Source organism: Solanum verrucosum, unplaced genomic scaffold (assembly GCF_900185275.1).
Source record: "Solanum verrucosum unplaced genomic scaffold, falcon-dt-bn FXZP01000151.1, whole genome shotgun sequence".
NCBI classification, from domain to species: Eukaryota; Viridiplantae; Streptophyta; class Magnoliopsida; order Solanales; family Solanaceae; genus Solanum; species Solanum verrucosum.
Window position 1 is genome coordinate 1,975,099 of NW_026020202.1, and position 11,877 is coordinate 1,986,975.

At 40.8% G+C, this 11,877-nt stretch overlaps 1 protein-coding gene across 1 annotated transcript; it reads left to right on the forward strand.

Moving 5' to 3' along the window:
- Positions 1 to 326: 326 nt before the first annotated feature.
- LOC125830110 (uncharacterized) lies at positions 327 to 6,634 on the forward strand. The gene is made up of 5 exons (XM_049509320.1): positions 327 to 548; positions 640 to 1,089; positions 1,193 to 1,532; positions 1,818 to 1,967; positions 6,456 to 6,634. The coding sequence occupies exons 1-5, from the start codon at positions 327 to 329 to the stop codon at positions 6,632 to 6,634; spliced, it is 1,341 nt and encodes a 446-aa protein (XP_049365277.1).
- The last annotated feature ends 5,243 nt before the right edge of the window (positions 6,635 to 11,877 follow it).

An 11,877-nucleotide genomic window follows, 5' to 3' on the forward strand; every position in this document is an offset into this window, starting at 1 on the left:
AACGACCACGTACACTTGCGTGCGCGACTAGGCGCAACAAGTTTTTGGCGCCGCTGTCAGGGACTTTAGAATTAGGAAGCATTTGATTAGTCTAATTTCTGAAGTTAAAAAGCAAGTGTTGACAACTTGATCTTAGCTATTCATTTCGCAGGTTGTGTTGAATTCTCAAACTGGAAGATGATCAGGACTTGGTAGAGCCTCTAGCTTATCCAGAAAGATTCATTCATTACCGGAGAAGGTAAATACGACGCACTTACCCAATCACTCTTGCTGCTAGTGAATCCAGAACTCCTGTAGCAAGAACTAAGCGAGAAGAACCTATACTGATGGCTGAGATGAAAGTGAGAGACACGACAATCCCACTTACCACCAGTGTAACTTTATGCATTCAGAAACCTCAAGCTGGTAAAAGATTTGAACTGAAGCAGAGTATGGTGCAACTATTGCACACAAATGGACAGTTCACTGGTTTATCGCACGAGGATCAACAAGTTCATATCCAAAATTTCCTCGAGATTAGTGACACTTACACTCCAGCTGGAATGGACGTAAATTATGTGAGGCTCATGCTATTTCCCTTTTCTCTGCTTGGGGAAGCAAAAAGATGGTTGAATTTTGAGCCCGCTAGATCTTGCACAGAAGTTCCTTATTAGGTTTTTCCCATCTGGGAAAACAGCTAAGCGAATGAGTGACATACTGAGCTTTCTACAGAAAGGAGGAGAGAACTTGTACCGTGCTTGGGACAGGTTCAAATCGATGTTGTTGAGCTCTCTGCATGATCATCAGGCTAACAAGGTGTTGGTCCATACCTTCATTGAAGGATTGGAGCCTAACACCAAGATTTTACTTGATTCAGCTGCAGGTGGACAAGCTTTGGAGAGTACTTATGCTGAGTTGTTCACCCTGTTGAACAAGATTTCACAAGGGAACCCCAAGTGGAATGGAGGAGGAGCTAAACCCGTGATACAGAAAACTGTTGGAATGGTGGAGGTAGATGCAGTGACTGCATTAACTGCACAAATTGTTGCAATGCAGAACATGATGAACACTCACTTCAACAACCTATCGCTGGGACAACAACCAACTCAGGTGAATGCAGTCCAACAGCCACCCATATGGTGTGAAATTTGCGGAGGAGAAGATCACAATGCAGAGGTATATGGTGCAAACCCGGATTCTTTAAATTTTGTAGGAAATGCACAATGTGGAGAAGGTCATCAGAACTATTGGAACTCCTATAATCCTAGTTGGCGGAATCATCCGAATTTTTTCTGGGGAGGAAAGCAGAACTCAGGCCCTTGGCCAGAATCAATATAGACCCCAGGGGGATTCACATGGGTACCAACAACAGGCTCAACAGGAGCAGCCCAACAATCAGCAAAGTAACATGAGCATGGAGGAGATGCTGAAGAAGATCATGGCTGATCAAGCTCATGTAGCTGCTGACGTTAGACATAATCAGTTACCTAACCAGAACTTGGAGAAACAATTTGGGAAGTTTGCTAGTGCCCAGAACTCACGACCTCAAGGAGGTTTGCCATGAAACACTGATCCTAATCCCAAGCAAGTGAATGTGGTAGGTACATGCAACGGGTTGTAGTTGGAGGAGTTGGCTCCAAAGAAACGAAATGTGGAAAATGCTAGCAAAGAGAGTGAACCCAAAGAGAGTGAGACTGTTGCACAAGAAGAAAGGGTGCAACCAATAGTGAAACCATCTCCACCATTTCCTCAAAAGTTTAAAAAACAGAAAGAGGACAAATGTTTCAGTAAGTTTCTTTCTCTTTTAAAGCAAGTTCATACTAATTTGCCATTGGTAGATATTTTGCAGGGTATACCCAGGAATGCGAAGTATGTGAATGAGATCGTGGCAAACAAGACGAGGCTGACTGAATATGAAACTGTAGCACTTACTGAAGAGTGCAACTCCCAAATCCCAAATAAGTTGCCCACCAAACTGAAAGATTCAGGTAGCTTTACGGTTCAAATCAACAACCTACTAAATAAAACAACTAGCTAGAAATTAAATACCCCTTACACTCCAACAGAACCTCCTCAAACTACAACCTGCACAGAAATCAGCCCAACCTAGCAATTTTAAAATACATGGCTCACAGACCCAATATTCACATTTCAACCTTCACAAATCAACAATCTAACAAATCAAATAAGTCAATCTCAATGACAAGTAGTTCAGTCGCACATAACAAGAACATCAATTACAATTCACAAGTAAGTCACTCATAAACATCAAGTGTATCAAGTAAAAATGATCATCACTAGAGAGAACCATTTCCCATTAGCTTATAACACTCGCCGGCAAAGACTTCGACCGAACAAAACTAGCCGGCAAAGACCTCGACATCATAACACTCACCGGCAAAGACCTCGGCCTAATAATACTCGCCGGTAAAGACCTCGACATAATAATTCATCACATGTCTCATCACGATGTTCAATTATCAAAGCACACAAGCAATATCACACCACATAGAAGAGACAACAATTTGCATAATTCAAGTCCACATTTATGAGCATTTCATTAATCAATCCTTACATCAAGGAAATTCACATCATCACACATAGCTTTTTTCATTTCAACCTCTTTTTATTCATTTAGATATAGCTAGTGGACAATTTAAACCCTTCACCTAATTCCCATTACTTTTAACACACAATCAACAAAGGAAGCATATGAATTCAAACTAGAATACAAGGTTTAGGAAGCTACTTGCCTTAAATCAATAAACAATCACCCTAAAAGTTGAATCTTCCCCTTCTGAATCACTTTCGGAGCGACACAATCTATTAATAAGAAAGTATTCACAAACACATTTCGGAAAAGACAACACCTACAACAATTCCCTTGAAATTTCAGTCATTCAATAGAATACCCATTTTCAAAAATTAAGGTTTAAATTTGGAAAAACAATACTTGAAAATATTACTCAAGACTTTAGGAACTCATTAGGGAAAATCATTTCAAAAATGGACTTGAAAGTCATTTCATAACTCTCTTTTACTTAATAATTCAAGTTCATGAAGAACTCCCAATTTGTCAACCCAAAATCTTGACGTAACTCATTAATTCAATAATAATAATAATGGGTAATCGAAGATTTAGAGTTAATAAATGTTACTCAATAATTTTATTTTGAAAAACCCACTTGTAATTGCCTCTACCGAGTTTTCAAAGATTCAAAAAATAAAAATGGGGAAGAAACCCCGAAATTTGGGCTTAACACTGCCACGGGTCCTCCAGGAATACGAACCCCCTACCCGCAAACGTGGATTTTAAATGACTGGACCTCCGCAAATGCGACAGGTCTCCTATGAATGCAGAGGTCAACACTTTGACCTCCCATGAACGCGGTCGAGAACCCTGATGCGGGGTTTTCACCCCCTCTTCACCGCAAATATGCCACAAGCTCTGCGAACGCGGAGGGTTGCACTACAACATAGAAAAATCTGCCAACTCAAAAATACCAAAAGGACCCTTAGGATTCATTCGAAACCCTATAAACACAAACCACATATGAAAATAATTATTCTCGATGCTCCAAACTCAATGGAACCGTCAAAATATGAATCTGAGGTGCCCTTGACCAAACATCCGTGAAAACCACAAAAAATTAACTCAATGCCTGAAAAGGCTAAAACAAACTTCGGACATCTAAAAAATCAACCAAGACCTCACCTAGGCCTAAAATCATACCCCAAATTTAATAGAACTCTCGAAATCTCGATCCGAGCATCTAAACCTTGAATTGACCAAAGTCAATCGAAAGACTAAAATTCCACAATTTCACAACTTAGGACCTCAAATCTTCAAAAAGACTTGGAAACTAAACCGATGACTCTCACATATCAGATTTCACATTTTGCGACTGATGGAACCGATAGAATCCCATTCTGACACTCAAAACTCCAAAAGACACCAAAAACTACTTTCTTATCGACTTAGCCTTTCAAACTCAAAATTTACCAAATTCTCAACTTTTAACTCAAAGTTAAAAACCAACTTTTCAAAATCAATCAAAAATGACTCGGGGTCAATATCGGGAGGAAAAAAATAGTAATTTCCATAAAAAAACAATAAATGACCGACCAGGTCATTACAATATCGACTTGCTTTACCTCCTGGATTGGTTATTATACATCTGGTATTTCATGTGTCCATGCTTAGACAATATGTTCATGACGTTGGCCATAAGATTCAACTATAAGAGGTGGAGCTTGATGAGACTTTAGCATATGAGAAAGTTCTAATATCTATTCTTGATAGGCAATTGCATCAGTTGAGATTGAAGAAGGCAACTTCAGTCAAAGTGTTATGACACAATCATCCAATTGGGAATGCTACTTGGGAGTCTGAGGCAGACATCTGAGATAAGTGTAACACCCCGTATTCTAGAAAACAAAAAATGCAAAAATTCTTGAAGTTGCCGGTGCCACCAACGGGACCATTTATGGACCGTAGGTGGGATCCGTGGTTGGCCACTTGCAGCCCCTCCCCAGAAATTCTAGAAAAATCAGCTAAGGGTCGACCCATGGTCGGATCGTAGGTCAGACCACGGGTCGTGGTCCTGGTCTATGGATCGAGGCAATCAACGCCCCTCCTATGAATCCAAACGACGGTTGACTAGGACGGACCGTCGGTGGCCTCGTCAGATTTTAAGAATGGGTCATTTGGGTCTTTTCCCTATGCGTTGGACACCTAAACTATGTCGTTTAACCTTTAAAATACGTCGTTTTGGTCAGTTTTAGCCTAGTAAATTAATTAGACTTTACCCAAGTCAACCCATTCTCCAAAAATCATCCAAGTTGAACCAAAAAGGGGAGAAAAAGTCTACCAACCCTCTCCAAGAATGAAACAAGGTTTCCTCCGGTTCCAACCCCAAAATTGAAAGATTTCTCCATGAAATTCGTCACCAGGTATATGGGATTTCACTAAGGGGTTCCTTTCACCTATTGGGTCCCTTTAATTCAGCATGATTCTTGATTCCCTTCCTTATGTATAGACTTAGGGTTTCTAGAACTTCAAATTCTTTTTGTGATTTAGATGTTAGACAAATCCAAATTAGAATATTACGTTTTCATAACTATGTTGCTTAATTCTTGCATGAAATTCATCACCCTAGTTGTGTAGATTCGTTTAGTTCATGAATTACACTTGCTAGGTCAGTTTATACAGATATACATGCATCATTTTACAAATGTTTCATTATCAATACTTAATGTTGCATTTTCAGTTAGCATGTCAGAATTTTGAGTTATCCAGTTTATTGCAGTTATGTTGTATTTTATACATTATTGTTGGGAGTAGGGTTAATACTGAGTGGACTAGGGACATTCACCCTCATAGTCCCAAAGCTACGTGCCCCCGTAGGTTAAGTCCCCTCTGTGGGCAACATATTTAGTGATCACGCCAGTCATGCTTTTATACCCCTGTCAAGGTATATTGGGTCCTCTCGATGGGGCGATACATCAGACTCCATGTTTAGCTCACGTGGTTTTATGTTATTTATTAGTAGCTCCCACAGTCAAATTCTAGTGTATTGACCAGGTTACCAGTTATATTTGAGTATTCAGTTTTAGCATGTTATGTACTTGGTCATTGCATTCAGTTTAGTTCATGTTTAGTATGCTCAATATATTCATCATGTTATTCTCATATCATTGCTCAGTTATTTCACTTATGTATTGTTGTTCAGCTTTATCCTATCATGCATGCTCAGTACCTTTCAAGTACTGACGTATACTCTGTGCTACATCTTCTCGTGATGTAGGTTCAGGTCCTCAACATTCAGATCACGCATAGATCAGTTCCCGATCTCCAATTCAACAGTATCAGTGGTGAGTCCTCATTATTCGAGGACGATGGACATATTTTCTTTCATTTTCAGTCTTTTTAGTTTCAGTTTTGCTAGAGTTAGCTGGGGACATGTCTCAGTATCTCTGGTCAGTTAGAGGCTTTTATTCAGACATAGTTAGATTCAGTTTTGGTTAGAGTTTGATCTTTCAGTTGTTATTGAACTCTAAGTCGCTTATATATTCAAACTTAGAATGGGTATTCTCCATCATTTCATTTTATATCATGTTTATGCTTCCACTCAGTATTTCTATTTTCAGTAAAATATTTAAGTATGCTTGTGATATGCCAGATCAGGGTTAGCTTAGGGTCACTCGGATCCTAGGTCCCGTGTTACATCAAAAGGGTAGCCTTGGGGCGTGACAAACTTGGTATCAGAGCACTAGGTTTAGGAGTCCTAGGATATCTGAAAAGTCAGACTAAGTAGAGTCTCTTTCATGAGTGTGAAGCACACAACACCTATTAGGGGGAGGCTACAAAGTGTTTTAGGAAAAACTTCACTTTCTTGTTATTTTTATCGTGCATGGTATGATCTTATTTTTATGACTCGACGTTATGCTTTTTTATATCATTTCTCCTTGTAGAGCTTACCCAAGGAATGCTAATGCCCGCAACGCTAATGCAACTCCTCCAGTCCCAAGTCATGAGGTTTCAAATGCTGAATTTTGGAATGTCATTCAACTTTTGGCCTGGAGTGTAGCCAACCAGAACAATCAGCCAGTTCCTACTAATGGAAATGGTGGACCAGTGAAAGCTAGGGACTGAGATTTTGTTAGGATGAATTCACCTGAGTTTCTAGGGTCGCAAGTTGGTGATGATCCGTAGAACTTTATTGATGAGGTCACTGGAAATGATAGAGTAGAGTTGGCGTCCTACCAGCTCAAGGATTTAGCTCACATATGGTTCACGCAATGGAAGGAAAACAAGGGTGAGAATGCAGCTCATGTGACTTGGGAGTGTTTTACCAGAGCTTTTCTGGATAGGTTCTTTTCAAGGGAGTTGAGAGAGGCTAAAGATCAGGAATTCATGAATTTGAGGCAATGCTCTATGTTAGTCCAAGAGTATGGACTTAAGTTCACCAAGTTCTCCAGGTATGCTCCACATATGGTTGCCAATCCCAGGGCGCAGATTAGTAAGTTCCCTTTTGGGTATCTGACCCGGTGAAGACAGAGTGTAGAAATGCGATGTTGTTAGATGATATGACTATCTCTAGGCTCATGACTCATTCTCAGTAGGTTGAGGGAGATAAGCTTAGAGAATAGGATAATGACAACAAGAAGGCTAGGACAAGAAACTATGAGTACTCTTAGCAGAAATCGGGTGGTGGAAAGTGCTCACAGTTTAGCAGAAATCTTCAACCCCAGCACCTTTATTAGCTAGTGCTCCATCCCCAAGGTTTCGACAGAATAAAAAAGGTGGGGCATCATGCTCTAGTCTCAGGGAAGTGTTTCAGGTACTAGGACCTACCCAACTTGTCCAAAGTGTGGTAGGAACTATCCGGGCGAGTGTCATGCAGGAAAGGATGGATGTTTTGGGTGTGGTCAGACTGGTCACATGTTGAGAGGTTTCCCTTCTTATAAACAAGGTCAATGAGGTAACATTAGTAGGGCTCAGTCTACTTCTTCAGCAGCACCAACAGGTAAGCCAACTCAGTAGGGTACTTCATCTGGTATAAGTGGCGGTCAGCACCAGAACAGGTTGTATGCTCTCCAGGCTCGCCAGGATCAGGAAGATTCTCCTTAGGTGGCTACTGGTATGTTGCAAGTCTTTCATTTAGATTTTTATGCTTTGTTAGATCGAGGGACTGCTCTTTCCTTTGTAACTCCATATATAGCAATGAACTTTGATGCCAGTCCAGAAACCCTCTCAGAACCCTTCTCAGTCTCTACTCCAGTCGGTGACCCAGTTATAGCTAGACTGGTATACATAAATTGCCCTGTCACAGTCTCTCAGAAAGTTACCTCAGCATATCTCTTAGAGTTAGAAATGATAGACTTCTAGATCATTCTAGGCATGGATTGGTTACATTCCTGTTATGCCTTAGTCGATTGTAAAACTAGGATTTTTCATTTTCAGTTTCCAAGTGAACCAGTCTTAGAATGGAATGGTAGTAGCTCAGTGCATATGGGTCAATTTATCTCTTACCTTAAGGCCAGAAAGATAATCTCTAAGGGGTATCTCTATCATCTAGTTCGGGTTAAGGATTTAAGCTCTGAAACCCCAACTCTTGAGTCAGTTCTAGTAGTAAATGAGTTCCCAGAAGTGTTTCCAAAAGATCTTCCCGGAGTTCCTCCCGAAAGGAAAATTAACTCTGGAATTGATCTCCTTCCAGATACCCAACCTATTTCTATTCCTCCTTACAGAATGGCTCCAGATGATCTTAAGGAATTGAAAGGCAGTTGAAAGACCTTCTAGATAAGGGCTTCATCAAACCTAGTATTTTCCCATGGGGTGCACCGGTGTTGTTCGTGAAAAAGAAAGATGGTTCTCTCAGGATGTGCATTGATTATAGGCAGTTGAACAAAGTAACAATCAATAATAAGTACCCTATCCCAGGATTGATGACTTGTTCGACAAACTTCAGGGTGCCAGTCATTTTTCAAAGATAGACCTCAGATTCGGTTATCATCAGCTCAGAGTCAGAGATAGTAATAACCTTCAGAACTCTGTATGCTCATTATGAATTTATAGTTATGTCATTTAACTAACCATTGCTCATGTAGCTTTCATGGATTTGATGAACACGATGTTCAAGCAATATTTGGACTTGTTCATTATCGTCTTTATTGATGATATCCTCGTTTACTCTAGGGTTGAGGAAGAGCATACAACTCATTAAGTGTTGTCCTGCAAACTCTCAAAGATCGTCAGTTATTCGCTAAGTTTAGCAAGTGTGAGCTTTGGTTGCAATTTGTTGCTTTTCTTGGGCATATAGTGTCTAGTGAAGGGATCAGAGTGGATTATCAGAAAATAGAGGTGGTGAAACAATGGCCCAGACTTACCTTTCCCACAGATATCAGAAGTTTCTTGGGTTTAACGGATTATTACAAAAGGTTCGTGGAAGGATTTTCATCCATAGCTTCTCCATTGACTAAGTTGACTCAGAAAAAGGTTAAGTTTTGGTGGTCAGACGAGTGTGAGAAGAGCTTCTCAGAACTGAAAACTAGGTTGACTACAACTCCTATTTTGACTCTACCAGAGGGTTTAGACGGTTATGTAATCTATTACGATGCGTCCAGAGTCGGCCTAGGTTATGTGTTGATGCAACGAGGTAATGTTATAGCTTATGCTTCTAGACAGCTTAAGGTGCATGAGAAGAACTATCTGACTCATGACCTCGAGCTTGTAGTCGTAGTATTTGCCCTTATGATTTGGAGACATTACTTGTATGGTGTTCACAAACCATAAGAGCCTTTAGTATGTGTTCACCCAGAAAGAGTTGAATCTTCACCAAAGGAAATGGCTTGAATTACTCATGGATTATAATACGAATGTGCTTTACCATCCTGGTAAGGCCAATGTAGTAGTTGATGGTCTTAGCAGACAATCTATGGGTAGTGTAGCGTATGTTGAAGAAGTAAGAAAGGAACTAGCAAAAGATGTTCACCGGCTTGCTCGCTTGGGAGTTTGCCTTATAGGCATATCAGATGGTAGTGTGACAGTCCAGATAGGATCAGGTTTTTCATTGGTAGCGGAGGTCAAGAAAAACAAGACAGTGATCCTATATTTTTTCAACTGAAGGGTGCAGTTCATCAGTAGAAAGTTGAGGTTTTCTCTCGGGGGAGATGGTGTGTTTCGCTATCAAGGTCGTTTATATGTTCCTAAGGTGAGTGAGTTGAGACAACAAATCTTTACAGAAGCCCATAACTCCAGGTATTTTATTCATCCAGGCGTCACTATGATGTACCGTGATCTTCGAGAAGTCTTTTGGTGGAATGGCATGAAAAGGGATATAGCAAATTTTGTGGCTAAGTGCCCTAATTGTCAGCAGGTGAAGGTAGAACATCAGAAACCAAGAGGTATGACTCAAGAGATTAACATTCCTACGTGAAAGTGGGAAGTGATAAACGTGGACTTCATTACGGGTTTACCTCATACTCGAAGACATTATGACTCCATTTGGGTGATAGTAGTTAGAGTTACTAAGTCCGCTCATTTCTTGGCTGTCAAGACTACAGATTCGGGGGAGGACTACGCTAAGCCTTACATTAATGAGATAGTCTGGTTGCATGGGGTTCCTTTGTCTATCATCTCAGATAGAGGTCCTCAGTTTACCTCTCATTTCTGGAAGTCATTTTAGAAAAGTCTTGGTACTCAGGTTAATCTCAGCATAACATTTCATCCACAGACGGATGGTCAGGCAGAGCATACCATTTAGACATTAGAGGACATGTTAAGAGCTTGTGTGATCGACTTCAAGGGTAGTTGGGATGATCACCTTCCTCTTATAGAGTCTGCCTACAATAATAACTACTATTCCACTATTCAGATGGCCCCTTATGAGGCATTGTATAGGCGTAGATGTAGATCTCCGTTTGGTTGGTTTGAAGTAGGTGAAGCAGCTAGGGCCAGATTCGGTTCATGATGCTATGGAAAAATTTCAAATCATTAGATATAGACTTAAGACAGCCCAGAGTCGCCAGAAGTCCTGTGCAGATGTAAGTAGAATGGACTTGGAGTTCCAAATTGATGATTGAGTTTATCCGAAAGTGTCACCTATGAAGGGGTGATGAGATTTGGTAAGAAAGGAAAGCTCAGTCCTAGATATGTAGGCCCTTACAAGATCTTGAAAAGAGTTGGTAAAGTGGCTTATGAGTTAGAGTTGCCAACAGAACTAGTAGCGGTATATCCGATATTTTACATTTCGTTGCTGAAGAAGTGTGTGGGTGATCCAACATATATAGTACCATTGGAAAGTGTGGTTGTGAAGGATAGTCTAACTTATGAGGATGTACCAGTTGAGATTCTTGATCATCAGGTTCGAAGGTTGAGAAACAAAGAAGTCGCTTCAGTGAAGGTTTTGTGGAGGAGTCAGTATGTAGAAAGAGCTACTTAGGAAGCAGAAACAGCCATGAAGGCCAAGTATCCTCGTCTCTTTCCTTCCGATTCCATTCCAGCTTGAGGTAAATAGTTCGTCTCCAGCCTTTCAGTTACTTATGCGTAGACTCAGTCTTATTGTCATGTTCCTTCAGTTTTACTTGCATTTTCATCGTATTTGCATGTTCTTAGAACTTAGTTTAGTCAGATTTCAGTTTCCAATACTTAGTGGTAGGGTTTGCATCTTCTTCCCTCCATATTCAGCTAGTTTAGTTTTCATTTAAGGACGAATGTTCCCAAGGAGGATATAATGTAACACCACGTATTCTAGAAAAAATACAGAAATTCCAGAAGTTGCAGGTGCCACCAGCGGGGACACCTAAGGACCGTAGGGTGACCCACAGACCATAGGTAGGGTCCGTGGTTGGCCACCTGCAACCCCTCCCCAGAAACTCCAGAAAATTCAGCTAAGGGTCGACCCACGACCGGACCATAGGCCATGGTCCTGGTCCATGGATTGAGACCCTCAGCATCCCTCCTTTGAAATCGAACGACGTTTGACCAGGATGGACCATCGGTCAATCCACAGTCCATCGATCATGAGCCGTCGGTGGCCTCGTCAGATTTTAAGTCAGGGTCGTTTTGGTCTTTTCCCTATGTGTTGGACACCTAAACTACATCGTTTAACCCCTAAACTACGTCGTTTAACCCCTAAACTACGTTGTTTTGGTCAGTTGTAGTCTAGTAACTTAATTAGACTTTACCCAGGTCAACCCATTCTCCACAATTCATCCAAGTTGAACAAAAAAGGGAGAAAAAGTTGACCAACCCTCTCCAAGAATGCAATACGGTTTCCTCCGGTTCCAGCCCCGAAATAGAAAGATTTCTTCGTAAAATTCACCACCAGGTATGTGGGATTTCACTAGTGGGTTCCTTTCACCCATTGGGTCCCTAGAATTGAGTCAGATTCT

What these genes read in the sequence shown, in the direction of transcription:
- LOC125830110 (XM_049509320.1), top strand. Translation starts at nt 327, where the DNA reads ATGGCTGAGATGAAAGTGAGAGACACGACAATCCCACTTACCACCAGT. An exon ending in TGGGACAACAACCAACTCAG is followed by an intron (nt 1,090 to 1,192) that starts GTGAATGCAGTC and finishes TAAATTTTGTAG; the next exon opens with GAAATGCACAATGTGGAGAA. An exon ending in CACCAAACTGAAAGATTCAG is followed by an intron (nt 1,968 to 6,455) that starts GTAGCTTTACGG and finishes CTCCTTGTAGAG; the next exon opens with CTTACCCAAGGAATGCTAAT.